Source organism: Coregonus clupeaformis, chromosome 7 (genome assembly GCF_020615455.1).
Source record: "Coregonus clupeaformis isolate EN_2021a chromosome 7, ASM2061545v1, whole genome shotgun sequence".
Lineage (NCBI taxonomy): Eukaryota > Metazoa > Chordata > Actinopteri > Salmoniformes > Salmonidae > Coregonus > Coregonus clupeaformis.
Window position 1 is genome coordinate 27,304,830 of NC_059198.1, and position 16,773 is coordinate 27,321,602.

Sequence of the window (16,773 nt, forward strand, 5' to 3'; positions counted from 1 at the left end):
CAACATTTGTGTTTGTTTTTGCTTTTTAGTGTGACCCTTACATCAAGATCTCTTTGGGGAAGAAAACAAAAGATGACAGAGATGACTACAAACCAAACACCCTCAATCCAGAGTTTGGCAGGTAAAATACAGTAGTAGTTTTAACTAAAACCTTCACTTATAGAAAACTGTCAAAATGCCACTGAGACTGTTGAATTAATGGATGGATGGATGGATGAATTAATTAATTAATTAATTCATGAATGGATGGATGAATGAGTTTTATTTTGAAATGTATAAAGTTGTTTCAGCCAAGTGAAATTAACAATGCACACAGAAGTGTCTCTCACCAAGTTAACCTCATCTCTTCCTCTTGTGTCAGGATGTTTGAGCTGTCCTGTTTCCTCCCTCAAGACAAAGACCTGAAGATAGCCGTGTACGACTATGACTTGCTCAGCCGAGATGAGAAAGTGGGAGAGACGGTCATTGACCTGGAGAACAGACTCCTCTCTCGCTTCGGTTCCTACTGCGGCCTGCCGCAGTCCTACTGCATGTGAGTGTGTATGTGCATGTGTGCGTGTGTCTGTCTGTCTGCGTCTGTCTGTCTGTACAACTGTCAGTTCTACAGGTCTCTCTGTCCAACTTTCCCACTGTGTCTCTGATCCTTTTCATTTATAATTCATGCCTTTAAATTGCCTGTAGTTGCCCAGTTCAGCTCAACTTTTATTCTGGCCTAATCCAGCCCCCACTAGAGAATGCTATTGTATCATATGATATCATAATTATATAACATTACAAAACAGCTCAGGGACCAACCAGTGGAGGGATCAGCTGAAGCCCTCCCAGATCCTGGAGAACCTGGCCAGACTGAGAGGGATCCCTCCACCCCACAACACCGCTGACGGCAGCACGCTCTCCTTCGGGGGGAGAGACTACAGTCTGCTGGACTTTGGTAAAGTAAACCACTCAGTAGCAAACCACACGTTGTTAGCTAGGCAAGGGTTGTGTTAATAGACCTCCTTGTAAACCATCCATTTCAATGGGAGATTTGCCCAAGAAGTTAGTATTCAACCCTTTGAGGTACATTCAGTTCTATTAGAGGAGTTCCACAGATAAAACAGAATGCATTTTTGAAAAATTCTGAGTGACAAATTCTTATATTTGGCATTTGGCATTTTACTTCAACCACAACATAGTGAATGTATTAGTCATCTGAACATCAACCCAAACTTCTGTCTCCTGACTGAGTTGTGTGTCCTGTCGCTAGAGGCCAACAGAGTCATCCACCAGCACCTGGGTCCAGCCAGGGAGAGGATGGCCCTGCATGTCCTCAGGAAACAGGGTCTGGTACCAGAGCATGTGGAGACCAGGACTCTCTACAGTTCTTACCAACCTACACTGTCACAGGTTAGTACCTTATTAGCTTGTTTTATAAATAGTTTATAAATAATGTATTAATGCTTATTCATGAACGTTATTATAAAGTGTCTCCTAACTGCCCTTATGAAACGTCCAAACATTGTACTGCATTATCAGGCCACATTATCCAAGAAAAAAAAGAAGGAAAAAAAACACATGAGGTGTTTGTTTGTTGTGTGACAACATGACGTCTAGAGCAGTGCTTCTCAAACCTCTCCTCTGGGACCCCCAGACGTTTCACAATTTTGTTGTAGCTCTGAACTAGCACACCTGATTCAAGAAATAAGGGCTTGATGTTGATGTTTAGTTGACAAGTTGAATCACCTTTGCTAGCTCTGGGGGGTCCCCAAGGAGAGGTTTGAGAAAGGCTGGTCTAGAGAATACTTACCAATTGTATTGGCTCTCACTCTCCCCATCTGTAGGGAAGGATTCAGATGTGGGTGGACATCTTCCCGAAGAGCCTGGGTTTACCGGGACCTCCCTGCCACATTACTCCACGCCAAGCCAAGAAGTGAGGGCCTTCATACATTACAAATTAATACTACATTAGTTTTTAAAGATCCTGCACAGTCAAGTCATGTTTTTCATCATATTTGATAAAATTTTGATGAAACCAGATCAAAGTAGGATGACCAAAGTACGAGAAATGACTGTTGCTGGTACATTGATAAAGTTTTATCATAAACTTACTGGCTTCCTCCTCTGTGTTAAAAATGTGAACTTAGGAGGCGGGGTTAATGGAGGCTTTATGTGACATTACATAAAGCCTAATTTTAATACACCAATGGTAACGTCTTATTCTCTTACCTAATTTAAATAAGTACCACCTTGTAACCATCATCATGGAGGGGAGAGGTTTACATAGCTAGCTATTCTATTGGTGCCAAAATTTGACTGCAGGGTGTCAGCAAATATAATTACTGTTTTCCCCTATTCATCTATGGCAAAGATACTTATAGGTTTCCTCTTTCATTTGTGTCTGGCGTTAGATAGTTAATGGATAGCTAGGTCTTCAGCCAGCATGGGGAAAAGGGGGGAAGGGTCGTTCAAAACTCCTGCGCAGTTGTCATGTCAACACATCTGTCAGTGCTGCTGCAAACTGCGACAGAAGAGACATGCCAAATGGGAGATAATTATTAATCATTGATAGTCATAGTTTATGAGCATGGTCTCGCAGTCAATATTTATATTTTATGAGGTGTACCCAGACCTCACCTTGTCCAGTTTCAACTGAAATTGTCCAAGATGAACTAGCTAGCTAGCTTGATAAAATAGTGCTGACAATTCCATCTTCGTTAGCTAACTAAATTATACAGCCATCATTATGTATATATTGATGCTGTTACAATAACCAAACAATTGGAAAAACAAATAATTTGTGAAACCATGATGTATGGCAGGATTGGATGTTGCATGCAATTTCAATGTTTGAGTTGCTTTGTGTATCAGCAAATTTGCTTGAGATGATCTCACTGCAACATTGCTCACTGTGTCCAAGTTTCTTGACATAGGTGTTTCAAAGAACTGTCAGTCAAGGTGAACTCCCCATCCACTCAGCCTATTAGCTCCCCGCCCACTCAGCCTGTCTTTTCACCTGATAGTTAGACATGAGAGAGAACATACATTTCGGTCACTCATAAGGCTATTTTACATGGGAATCAGGATAACTGTGCGTGAATTGTGTCAATCTCATAGACAGTCTGTCCTTGCATTCTCAGCTCTGCCTATTACTTTGCGTAGTTACATCCCCACCCCATACCTTTACATGTACCAAACAAAGTGACAGTGTCAGGCTGTTTATTGAAATGGCAGATTGAGCCTTTAAGTGTATGATGTTTTTCAACAGGTACTTCCTGCGGGCTATCGTCTGGAACACCACTGATGTCATACTGGATGAGACCAGCATCACCGGAGAGGAGATGAGTGACATTTATGTCAAAGGGTACGGCTACTCAATGGTACAACATTGAGTGATTGGCTACTCAATGGTACAGTATTGAGTGATTGGCTACTCATATGGATCATACTGTATTGCTGATCAAGCAAGGGTAGTGAACCCTACATTTTAAGTGTGCACAAAAGAAGTGAAAACCCTGTGACCAGCTGTCCATCTACTTTAGATCCAGGTGCTGGTTCTAGCAGGAAAACCTAGGTGTCCAAAACAAATATAAAAAAATACACACAAGTAAAGACACGACCAACCTTCACTTCACATTCTTATGTTGAAATGTTTTCATTGCAGAGTGCATGAGAGTGTACCCCATTGCCTACTCGATTGGTGGCATACACAACAGTAAACAGGGAATTGATAGAGAAACAATCATGTATTGTTGATGGAGTAAATAGGCCCTAGAGCAGGGGTGTCAAACTCATTTTGGCCCGGAGGCCGCATTCGGTCTTCAACGAAGTCTAAAGGGACGCACTGAACATTTGTTATATTTCCTCGGCGTCAAAATTGGCAAAAAAGTGTCCTCTATCCATAGTTTTGGGAATTTCTGATGCTCCCTACTATAGCTTTCATTTCGGTGATTATTAGCGAGCTGGACACAGTCAAGAAACTGTATGAATGTAGGTCCATTATCATTTCTACACAGTTTCAATTTTCAAGTATATTGAGTTTCTTTCCCCCAACACATTTTTTTTAGTCCAAAAACAAATAAATATATATATTTTTTTTTACTCAAACACCCCTGCCTTAGTGTTTAAGTCCAGCTGAAACTGGACTATGCTTTGAGGCACTTAATCGACCTGTATCTCAGCCCAGACCTATCACTAGCTATCTAAAGTGAGAAACAGTGTGACGGTTTGTTTATTTGCAGATGGATGCCTGGTATGGAGGAGGACAAGCAGAAGACAGACGTCCACTACAGATCCCTGGATGGTGACGGCAGCTTCAACTGGCGATTTGTCTTTGGCTTTGACTACCTGCCTGCAGAGCAACTGTGCCTCGTTTCCAGGAAAGTGCGTTTGAAGAGATTTATTTAATTATTTATTGCTTTTATTTGACTATAATATAATGCTATACGCCATTTAGCAGACACTTTTATCCAAAGCGACTTAGTCATGCGTGTTGTGCATACATTTTATGTATGGGTGGTACCAGGAATCGAACCCACTATCCTGGTGTTGCAAGCACCATGCCCTACCAACTGAGCTAACACATTCGCTTTTACAATTGTGACCTGAAGTGAAGCATTATGACAAATTAAGTCAAAGTTTGACAATAAATAATAGTTGCAGAAACATATACAGTGGGGGAAAAAAGTATTTAGTCAGCCACCAATTGTGCAAGTTCTCCCACTTAAAAAGATGAGAGAGGCCTGTAATTTTCATCATAGGTACACGGCAACTATGACAGACAAAATGAGAAAAAAAAATCCAGAAAATCACATTGTAGGATTTTTAATGAATTTATTTGCAAATTATGGTAGAAAATAAGTATTTGGTCAATAACAAAAGTTTCTCAATACTTTGTTATATACCCTTTGTTGGCAATGACACAGGTCAAACGTTTTCTGTAAGTCTTCACAAGGTTTTCACACACTGTTGCTGGTATTTTGGCCCATTCCTCCATGCAGATCTCCTCTAGAGCAGTGATGTTTTGGGGCTGTCGCTGGGCAACACGGACTTTCAACTCCCCTCCAAAGATTTTCTATGGGGTTGAGATCTGGAGACTGGCTAGGCCACTCCAGGACCTTGAAATGCTTCTTACAAAGCCACTCCTTCGTTGCCCGGGCGGTGTGTTTGGGATCATTGTCATGCTGAAAGACCCAGCCACGTTTAATCTTCAATGCCCTTGCTGATGGAAGGAGGTTTTCACTCAAAATCTCACGATACATGGCCCCATTCATTCTTTCCTTTACACGGATCAGTCGTCCTGGTCCCTTTGCAGAAAAACAGCCCCAAAGCATGATGTTTCCACCCCCATGCTTCACAGTAGGTATGGTGTTCTTTGGATGCAACTCAGCATTCTTTGTCCTCCAAACACGACAGTTGAGTTTTTACCAAAAAGTTATATTTTGGTTTCATCTGACCATATGACATTCTCCCAATCCTCTTCTGGATCATCCAAATGCACTCTAGCAAACTTCAGACGGGCCTGGACATGTACTGGCTTAAGCAGGGGGACACGTCTGGCACTGCAGGATTTGAGTCCCTGGCGGCGTAGTGTGTTACTGATGGTAGGCTTTGTTACTTTGGTCCCAGCTCTCTGCAGGTCATTCACTAGGTCCCCCTGTGTGGTTCTGGGATTTTTGCTCACCGTTCTTGTGATCATTTTGACCCCACGGGGTGAGATCTTGCGTGGAGCCCCAGATCGAGGGAGATTATCAGTGGTCTTGTATGTCTTCCATTTCCTAATAATTGCTCCCACAGTTGATTTCTTCAAACCAAGCTGCTTACCTATTGCAGATTCAGTCTTCCCATAACTGATAACAAGTTCAAACTGGTGCCATTAATACAGGTAACGAGTGGAGGACAGAGGAGCCTCTTAAAGAAGAAGTTACAGGTCTGTGAGAGCCAGAAATCTTGCTTGTTTGCAGGTGACCAAATACTTATTTTCCACCATAATTTGCAAATAAATTCGTTAAAAATCCTACAATGTGATTTTCTGGATTTTTTTTTCTCAATTTGTCTGTCATAGTTGACGTGTACCTATGATGAAAATTACAGGCCTCTCTCATCTTTTTAAGTGGGAGAACTTGCACAATAGGTGGCTGACTAAATACTTTTTTCCCCACTGTATGTTGGGCAGATGTTGAGTTCCAGACTAACATCCAAAAGTGTTTGTTTTTGTTTGTTGTCAGGAGCATTTTTGGAATCTGGACCAAACCGAGTTTCGGACCCCCCCAAAGTTGATCGTCCAGATTTGGGACAATGACAAATTCTCACTGGATGACTACCTGGGTAAGATATATTTATTTCCTCTGATCTAAAGTAACTGATACAAAGTGTTCCTCTTTTTAACATCACCAGATGTCCCCAAACATCTGACAGACAGACTGACTGACTGACTCATTGAATGAATTAATGTTTATTGTCCATCAAGACAATAACAAGAAACATCCATCAGCATCTGAAAACCAGTCTTATTTAAACCCAGGTCTGCAATACATAACAGATAACGGTGAGTAGGAAATGTGAGAAGGAAACGTTGATATAAAGGGATTGCTAATCCAGTTTGTGTTGCATTTGGGACACAGGCACAGTTGAGCTGGACCTGCTCCATCTGATCCCCCCTGCCAAGACCCCTGAGAAATGCAGTCTGAAAATGTTGCCAGGGGTTACAGGCTTCACCCCTTCCAAACAACCACAGCCCAACTCTCTGTTCTCCCAGAAGTCTGTGCGGGGCTGGTGGCCCTGTATGATAGAGCAGGACGGGAAGCACATCCTGGGTGTAAGTCCTGTTGTGAAATTGAAAGAACAAATTGCAAATTCTAAGTTAATTTCCCAATTTTGCCTTGAGTAGAGAAAATGTTGCTGATTTAAATACATTTTTCTGCAATTCTACACATTCTGCCATGGGGCGTAGAGAATATTTTGCAGTTGAAAGCTAATTTACTGCAATTCTACACATATTTCCATGACTTATGCCACGTTCATACAATATCTGGATGAGAGCGACTAACAAAAGTAATTTAGCAGACGCTCTTATCCAGAGCGTCTTACAGGAGCTCAGCTCAAGGACATGTCAGATTTTTCGCCTAGTCAGCTCGGGGATTTGAAACAGCGAACTTTCGGTTACTGGCCCAACTCTCTTAACCGCTAGGCTACCTTTGTGCCTCCAAAATGATTGGAGGAACACTGCTGATGCACTACCAAATTTCAAAATTGCACCTTGTGTTTTCTACTATTTTAACTCTCAACAGTAAGTTGAGACTCTGACACCGACCTAGCGTCCATTTATGTTGATTATCGGTAGGGCCGGCCCTGCGGACAACACACACACACGAACAGAACACACGCACACACACCAACCTTTCCCATTGGAAAGTTACTATTACTGTGGTATGTGGTTGTCGTACCTAGCTACCTTAAGATGAATGAAAGCCGCTCTGGATAAGCCTAAAATGTAAATGTAAAATAAACTAATACAGATTTCCTCAAAGGAAATTTGTATAGTGGATCATGTGTCATTGTGAATGAATTGATAACCAGAAATGCCTGCGCATAGGCGACAGTATTTAGTCACTTTGATCCTTTGCACAGTATTGATAAACAGAATGACGTGAAAGTCACAAGCTTTAGGGCTAAATGTGTTTATAGATCACAGAGACGATGGATGAGAAAGTCTGTGGCGTGTTCATGACTGTCTCTGTGTTCCTATAGGGGAAGGTGGAGATGACCCTGGAAATAGTGGAAGAGAGGGAGGTAGAAGAGAGGCCTGCTGGGAAGGGCCGGGACGAACCCAACATGAACCCCAAACTAGACTTTCCTAAGTAAGACCACATCCACAAGTTACCTTTCAACCACCTATGACAATAACATTGTAGCTTGTCCATTGTAAGTAGAATGTTTTAACATACTAACTACATAGTGCTATAACATTCAGTGACGAAATGCACCAAATAAGAGTCTACATTTCAAACTGGGCTTGCCTCGGCCTACGCATGGTTACCCTCCCCCCTTTTAGAACACAATGTAACATCAAGTCAAATGGATGAGCTCCCAGAAAAATGTGTTTTGTTGTTTCTCTCCCCATACAGTCGCCCCGACACTTCCTTCTTCTGGTTCACCAGTCCATGCAAGACCATGAAGTTCATCATATGGCGCAGATTCAAATGGATCTTCATTGGTTTGATAGTCCTCCTGCTTGTGCTCTTGTTCCTTGGGATCCTGCTGTACTCCCTACCAGTAAGATATATGTCCTTGTAATCTATAATACTAATATATCTATGCCACTTAGAAGACACTTTCATCCATAGCAACTACAGTGAGTGCATAGTGCATACATTTGTTGTGTTTGTATGTGATCATTAAATCCAACCTTACCAATTCAACAAAACTGGGTATCTTCATGCATATAGTGTAGACAGGCAACGTGCATCATTCCTTTGATAGGCTGAATTGCAACATAATATGGTAAAATTAAGCATACCTCTGCATTTATTTGATCTGATTTGATCTGTTGGGGCGGCAGGTGGCTTAGTGGGTAAGAGCGTTGTGCCAGTAACCGAAAGGTCGCTGGTTCTAATCCCCGAGCCGACTAGGTGAAAAGTCTGTCGATGTGCCCTTGAGCAAGGCACTTAACCCTAATTGCTTCTGTAAGTCGCTCTGGATAAGAGCGTCTGCTAAATGACTAAATTATTATTATCTGATAATAGAGTGCAATAATTCTACTCCACTAATGCATCTTACATATGAATATAGCAGATGATTTAACCTTACTTTAAATCAAAGATGTGTTTTACTAATTAAATGTTTTCTCTTGCCTCTCCAGAACTACATCTCAATGAAAATTGTGAAGCCTTTCTCTTAGGAATTACTCATCGGAGCAGCTGAGTACTATGCTTGTCTTCGTCCAAGGGATAAGGCGACAGAAGTCTTGACACTCAGGCCCTCACAAACTCTATGCAATGTATTCCTATCAGCTTTGTCTTCAGAGTGGCATGCATTATTTATATTTTTACACTTTATCAAGGCTGCATTGTAAGTTTTTATAATGCTGCTTAATGTTTTTTTTGCACTCACTTGCATTAAATACTGTAGCTACACAGCCCTTTTAACTGTACAGTACTTGTACTGTCCTTACCTGTCTGTCTTTCCCTGCAATACCAAAAGGGAAAGGAGATACCTAGTTAGTTGCACAACTGAAGGCATTCAACCAAAATGTGTCTTCCACATTTAATCAAATGCTATTTTGTATGCATGCTTTACTAAACCTAATATAGAGATTTTGTCATCACTGAGAGAACGAACTACTAACAACAAACACTGTTGTTGTGGCTTCAAACAATGTCCCAACATTCTAATAGGCCACTTCCTTTGACACCTTACAGAGAGGGTCCCAACGCATTTCCAACAAAGGACATGAGATAATTTCTTGGTTGCAACAAAAATCACATTTAATTTACTCACAGAATGTCCAGGTATGTCACACATAATAAAGCAAGCATGGTTTCCACGTAAGCATAGACAGTTTTACTCACATTGTAATGAATTATAGGTCATATTTCATAGAAATCTGGAAACACTGGACAGTTACTTTAAAGTAGTCAATTTATTCTTATTCTACTTCTATGAGTTGGTAAACAGACTTAAAGTGTGCATACTGCCACCTGGAGTGTGTTTTCTGAACAGGTATAAAGCCAAGGTTGGTGATTTACTGCCACCTGCAGTTCTGGAATGTTTCCTCAGGAGTATAATTAATTGGCTGGTCCCTCCTGATTACCTGGATGAAATCATGTGATCCTTCCTTAATTTAACCCATAGGAAGTCCCAAACAGCTGACTACTTTCAAATGGTGAAAGCCCTCAATGGCAATGTTCATGGTGAAACAGGTTATATCCATCCAGAGTCCTCTTTCTACATCTATGGGTTCCACTGACATATATCTTAGCTTTAACCCATAATTGGCCACAAGGTTGTCATAATAGCAAATAAAACGATTTCCATATAAACAGTTTCCATACTTTTCTATGTGACTAATAACTTTAACATATACAAAATGGCATTAACAACTGTTGTGTTTAATATTTCATTTATATCAACAGGCTTTTCAATGTTTTAATAAAGAACAATGATTATGTACAACATTGGCGGTTGGGGATTTACTGTAAATGTTTCTCTCCTGAAGGCAGCGTTTTAGATCACTTACTGACACGTGGCTGGTGTAGCGTTAGTTCCGCAGCCCTGCGGCACACTTGGCTAAAAGTGTCTAAATAGGTTTGAATCTGGCCTACTGCCCTTTGTCACAACCATAGATTGTGTTACTATACTGTGTCAGTACTCAATCAATCAATAGATTATTACACCAATTAATTGATTGGCTGAATAATCTATTGGCTCACTTTCAGCAAACTCAAGTCAGGCATAGCACATTTAAGTTCTATAACTTGTATTGGTGATTCTACAGAAGTGGTTCAAATTGCTGTCCCCAATCAAAAATACTATTAGAAAAACCCAGATAAGTCTTTAAACTTTGATTTATTTACTTTGAAATCTATTTATATCATGATATATTCTAATTCATTCCAAGACCATTACAAACATTGTTAAATTAATATAGTACAAAGTCATTGTTTAAATACCCATTCCTATTGAGAGGTGGCTGTCCCCACACCCTGACTCCTAAAATTCATGTTTGAAAATAAAACAATTAATTATTTTTGTAACACTTTTATCACATCTTGAGTTAGTTAGTATTATTACATTGAAGGATACTGATCTAATTAGTACACTCTTAGAAAAAAGGGTTCCAAAGAGGTACTTTGCGGAAGGACAGGGTTGTACCAAGAACCATTTATATCTGAAGAAGCCTTATTGGAAGACAAGGGTTCTTTATAAGGCAAAAGGTTCTACCTAGACCCGTGGTTACCGTGGTTACCCCATTGTCTCACAGCAAAAACTCCACCTTTTTGCTACCGACCAGAACATTGAGCTAGCCAAGACTAACAACACAAATAAATAATAAATAAAATAAACGAGTTAAATGTCTTACCTGTGATTAAATGTTTTCCACACACATAGCTACGTGTAGCCTACGTGGACACGGAGTTCCCACAATTTCCCGCTCTTCCACACCGAATAGCCTGACGCCACAGGGCTCTTCTCGCATGATCTATTTCCCTACGTGGGAGCATTGTGAACCGTAGGTCGGGATTTTTGACATAGTTACATGTACAACAACACAGCATCTTTTCGCCATGTTTTGTTATTTCTATATTACAAAAAATCGATGATGAAGTTAGGCTCTTTTACAATGGGGGTCAATGGGAAAGAATGTTTGTTTCCCCCAATTTGTGGGTGTGGTCGAGGGGAATTCCTTATGGCGTGAATATCGACCATCGAGTATTTGGGAATATTTGAATATGTACAGTACCAGTCAAAGGTTTGGACACACCTATACATTCAAGGGTTTTTCTTTATTTTTACTATTTTCTAAACTCAGCAAAAAAAGAAACATCCTCTCACTGTCAACTGCGTTTATTTTCAGCAAACTTAACATGTGTAAATATTTGTATGAACATAACAAGATTCAACAACTGAGACATAAACTGAACAAGTTCCACAGACATGTGACTAACAGAAATTGAATAATGTGTCCCTGAACAAAGGGGGGGGGTGTAAAAATCAAAAGTAACAGTCAGTATCTGGTGTGGCCACCAGCTGCATTAAGTACTGCAGTGCATCTCCTCCTCATGGACTGCACCAGATGTGCCAGTTCTTGCTGTGAGATGTTACCCCACTCTTCCACCAAGGCACCTGCAAGTTCCCGGACATTTCTGGGGGGAATGGCCCTAGCCCTCACCCTCCGATCCAACAGGTCCCAGACGTGCTCAATGGGATTGAGATCCGGCCTCTTTGCTGGCCATGGCAGAACACTGACATTCCTGTCTTGCAGGAAATCATGCACAGAACGAGCAGTATGGCTGGTGGCATTGTCATGCTGGAGGGTCATATCAGGATGAGCCTGCAGGAAGGGTACCACATGAGGGAGGAGGATGTCTTCCCTGTAACGCACAGCGTTGAGATTGCCTGTAATGACAACAAGCTCAGTCCGATGATGCTGTGACACATCGCCCCAGACCATGACGGACCCTCCACCACCAAATTGATCCTGCTCCAGAGTACAGGCCTTGGTGTAACGCTCATTCCTTCGACGATAAACACGAATCCGACCATTACATTTACATCATTTAGCAGACGCTCTTATCCAGAGCCACTTACAAATTGGTGCATTCAACTTATGATAGCCAGTGGGACAACCACCTTTGTCTTTTCTATTTTTTTTTATTTTTATGGGGGGGTGGGGGAGGGAGGGGTAGAAGGATTACTTTTATACTATTCCAGGTATTCCTTAAAGAGGTAGGGTTTCAAGTGTCTCCGGAAGGTGGTCAGTGACTCCGTTGTCCTGGCGTTGTGGGGGAGCTTGTTCCACCATTGGGGTAGCAGAGCAGCGAATAGCTTTGACTGGGCTGAGCGGGAACTGTGCTTCCGTAGAGATAGGGGGGCTAGCAGGCCAGAGGTGGATGAACGTAGTGCCCTCGTTTGGGTGTAGGGTCTGATCAGAGCCTGAAGGTAAGGAGGTGCCGTTCCCCTCACAGCTCCGTAGGCAAGCACCATGGTCTTGTAGTAGATGCGAGCCTCAACTGGAAGCCAGTGGAGTGTGCGGAGGAGCGGGGTGACATGAGAGAACTTGGGAAGGTTGAACACCAGACGGGCTGCAGCGTTCTGGATAAGTTGTAGGGGTTTAATGGCACAGGCAGGGAGCCCAGCCAACAGCGAGTTGCAGTAATCCAGACGGGAGATGACAAGTGCCTGGATTTGGACCTGTGCCGCTTTCTGTGTGAGGTAGGGTCGTACTCTGCGAATGTTGCAGAGCATGAACCTGCAGGATCGGGTCACCGCTTTGATGTTAGCGGAGAACGACAGGGTGTTGTCCAGGGTCACGCCAAGGTTCTTTGCACTCTGGGAGGAGGACACAATAGAGTTGTCAACCGTGATGGCGAGATCATGGAGTGGGCAGTCCTTCCCCGGGAGGAAGAGCAGCTCCATCTTGCCGAGGTTCAGCTTGAGGTGGTGATCCGACATCCACACTGATATGTCTGCCAGACATGCAGAGATGCGATTCGCCACCTGGTTGTCAGAAGGGGGAAAGGAGAAAATTAATTGTGTCGTCTGCGTAGCAATGATAGGAGAGACCATATGAGGATATGACAGAGCCAAGTGACTTGGTGTATAGAGAGAATAGGAGAGGGCCTAGAACTGAGCCCTGGGGGACACCAGTGGTGAGAGCGCGTGGTGCGGAGACAGATTCTCGCCACGCCACCTGGTAGGAGCGACCTGTCAGATAGGACGCAATCCAAGAGTGAGCAGCGCCGGAGATGCCCAACTCGGAGAGGGTGGAGAGGAGGATCTGATGGTTCACAGTATCAAAGGCAGCGACTCGTCAGTGAAGAGCACTTTTTGCCAGTCCTGTATGGTCCAGCGACGGTGGGTTTGTGCCCATAGGCGACATTGTTGCCGGTGATATCTGGTGAGGACCTGCCTTACAACAGGCCTACAAGCCCTCAGTCCAGCGTCTCTCAGCCCATGTAGCTCAGTTGGTAGAGCATGGCGTTTGCAACGCCAGGGTTGTGGGTTCGATTCCCACGGGGGGCCAGTATAAAAAATTATGTATGCACTCACTAACTGTAAGTTGCTCTGGATAAGAGCGTCTGCTAAATGATTAAAATGTAAATGTAAAATAATAGTGAAGACATCAAAACTATGAAATAACACATACAGTGGGGAAAAAAAGTATTTAGTCAGCCACCAATTGTGCAAATTCTCCCACTTAAAAAGATGAGAGAGGCCTGTAATTTTGATCATAGGTACACGTCAACTATGACAGACAAATAGAGAATTTTTTTCTCCAGAAAATCACATTGTAGGATTTTTAATGAATTTATTTGCATATTATGGTGGAAAATAAGTATTTGGTCACCCACAAACAAGCAAGATTTCTGGCTCTCACAGACCTGTAACTTCTTCTTTAAGAGGCTCCTCTGTCCTCCACTCGTTACCTGTATTAATGGCACCTGTTTGAACTTGTTATCAGTATAAAAGACACCTGTCCACAACCTCAAACAGTCACACTCCAAACTCCACTATGGCCAAGACCAAAGAGCTGTCAAAGGACACCAGAAACAAAATTGTAGACCTGCACCAGGCTGGGAAGACTGAATCTGCAATTGGTAAGCAGCTTGGTTTGAAGAAATCAACTGTGGGAGCAATTATTAGGAAATGGAAGACATACAAGACCACTGATAATCTCCCTCGATCTGGGGCTCCACGCAAGATCTCACCCTGTGGGGTCAAAATGATCACAAGAACGGTGAGCAAAAATCCCAGAACCACACGGGGGACCTAGTGAATGACCTGCAGAGAGCTGGGACCAAAGTAACAAAGCCTACCATCAGTAACACACTACGCCGCCAGGGACTCAAATCCTGCAGTGCCAGACGTGTCCCCCTGCTTAAGCCAGTACATGTCCAGGCCCGTCTGAAGTTTGCTAGAGTGCATTTGGATGATCCAGAAGAGGATTGGGAGAATGTCATATGGTCAGATGAAACCAAAATAGAACTTTTTGGTAAAAACTCAACTCGTCGTGTTTGGAGGACAAAGAATGCTGAGTTGCATCCAAAGAACACCATTCCTACTGTGAAGCATAGGGGTGGAAACATCATGCTTTGGGGCTGTTTTTCTGCAAAGGGACCAGGACGACTGATCCGTGTAAAGGAAAGAATGAATGGGGCCATGTATCGTGAGATTTTGAGTGAAAACCTCCTTCCATCAGCAAGGGCATTGAAGATGAAACGTGGCTGGGTCTTTCAGCATGACAATGATCCCAAACACACCGCCCGGGCAATGAAGGAGTGGCTTCGTAAGAAGCATTTCAAGGTCCTGGAGTGGCCTAGCCAGTCTTCAGATCTCAACCCCATAGAAATTATTTGGAGGGAGTTGAAAGTCCGTGTTGCCCAGCGACAGCCCCAAAACATCACTGCTCTAGAGGAGGAATGGGCCAAAATACCAGCAACAGTGTGTGAAAACCTTGTGAAGACTTACAGAAAACGTTTGACCTGTGTCATTGCCAACAAAGGGTATATAACAAAGTATTGAGAAACTTTTGTTATTGACCAAATACTTATTTTCCACCATAATTTGCAAATAAATTCATAAAAAATCCTACAATGTGATTTTCTGGAGAAAAAAAATTCTCATTTTGTCTGTCATAGTTGACGTGTACCTATGATGAAAATTACAGGCCTCTCTCATCTTTTTAAGTGGGAGAACTTGCACAATTGGTGGCTGACTAAATACTTTTTTTCCCCACTGTATGGAATCATGTAGTAACCAAAAAAGTGTTAAACAAATACAAATAGATTTTAGATTCTTCCAAGTAGCCACCCTTTGCCTTGATGACAGCTTTGCACACTCTTGGCATTCTCTCAACCAGCTTCATGAGGAATGCTTGTCCAACAGTCTTGAAGGAGTTCCCACATATGCTGAGCACTTGTTGGCTGCTTTTCCTTCACTCTGCGGTCCAACTCATCCCAAACCATCTCAATTGGGTTGAGGTCGGGTGATTGTGGAGGCCAGGTCATCGGATGCAACACTCCATCACTCTCCTTCTTGGTCAAATAGCCTTTACACAGCCTGGAGGTGTGTTTTGGGTCATTTTCCTATTTAAAATAAAAATGATAGTCCCACTAAGCGCAAACCAGATGGGATGGCATATCGCTGCAGAATGCTGTGGTAGCCATGCTGGTTAAGTGTGCCTTGAATTCTAAATAACTCACTGACAGGGTCACCAGCAAAGCACCCCCACACCATTTTTTATTTAAAAAATGTATTTCACCTTTATTTAACCAGGTAAGCCATCACACCTCCTCCTCCATGCTTCACGGTGGGAAACACACGTGCGGAGATCATCCATTCACATACTCTGCGTCTCACAAAGACACAGCGGTTGGAAGCAAAAATCTCCAACTTGGACTCCAGACCAAAGGACAGATTGTCCATTGCTCGTGTTTCTTGGCCCAACCAAGTCTCTTCTTCTTATTGGTGTCCTTTAGTAGTGGTTTCTTTGCAGCAATTCGACCATGAAGGTCTGATTCACACAGTCTCCTCTGAACAGTTGATGTTGAGATATGTCTGTTACTTGAACTCTGTGAATCATTTATTTGGGCTGCAATTTCTGAGGCTGGTAACTCTAATGAACTTATCCTCTGCAGTAGAGGTAACTGATGGTTTTTGCGACTGCACTTGAAAAAACGTTCAAAGTTCTTGACATTTTCAGTATTGACTGACCTTCATGTCTTAATGTAATGATGGACTGTCGTTTCTCTTTGCTTATTTGAGCTGTTCTTTCCATAATATGGATTTGGTCTTTTACCAAATAGGGCTATCTTCTGTATACCCCCTACCTTGTCACAACACAACTGATTGGCTCAAACGCATTAAGAAGGAAATAAATTCCACAAATTAACGTTTAAGAAGGCACACTTGTTAATTGAAATGCATTCCAGGTGACTACCTCATGAAGCTGGTTGAGATAATGCCAAGAGTGTGCAAAGCTGTCATCAAGGCAAAGGGTGGCTATTTGAAGAATCTCAAATATAAAATATATTTTAATTTGTTTAACACTTTTTTGGTTACTACATGATTCCATAT

At 42.4% G+C, this 16,773-nt stretch overlaps 1 protein-coding gene across 1 annotated transcript in view; it reads left to right on the forward strand.

Moving 5' to 3' along the window:
• LOC121568663 (myoferlin-like) overlaps positions 1–9,628 on the forward strand; it is an 89,386-nt gene extending 79,758 nt beyond the window's left edge. Inside the window, exons 42-53 of the mRNA XM_041879068.2 lie at positions 30–121; positions 362–532; positions 783–931; positions 1,247–1,386; positions 1,821–1,909; positions 3,245–3,340; positions 4,218–4,359; positions 6,204–6,303; positions 6,600–6,793; positions 7,726–7,835; positions 8,103–8,250; positions 8,837–9,628. Of these exons, the coding sequence (XP_041735002.2) occupies positions 30–121; positions 362–532; positions 783–931; positions 1,247–1,386; positions 1,821–1,909; positions 3,245–3,340; positions 4,218–4,359; positions 6,204–6,303; positions 6,600–6,793; positions 7,726–7,835; positions 8,103–8,250; positions 8,837–8,875 (1,470 nt within the window). The 3' untranslated portion in view covers positions 8,876–9,628. The remainder of the gene's footprint in view (positions 1–29; positions 122–361; positions 533–782; positions 932–1,246; positions 1,387–1,820; positions 1,910–3,244; positions 3,341–4,217; positions 4,360–6,203; positions 6,304–6,599; positions 6,794–7,725; positions 7,836–8,102; positions 8,251–8,836) is intronic.
• The last annotated feature ends 7,145 nt before the right edge of the window (positions 9,629–16,773 follow it).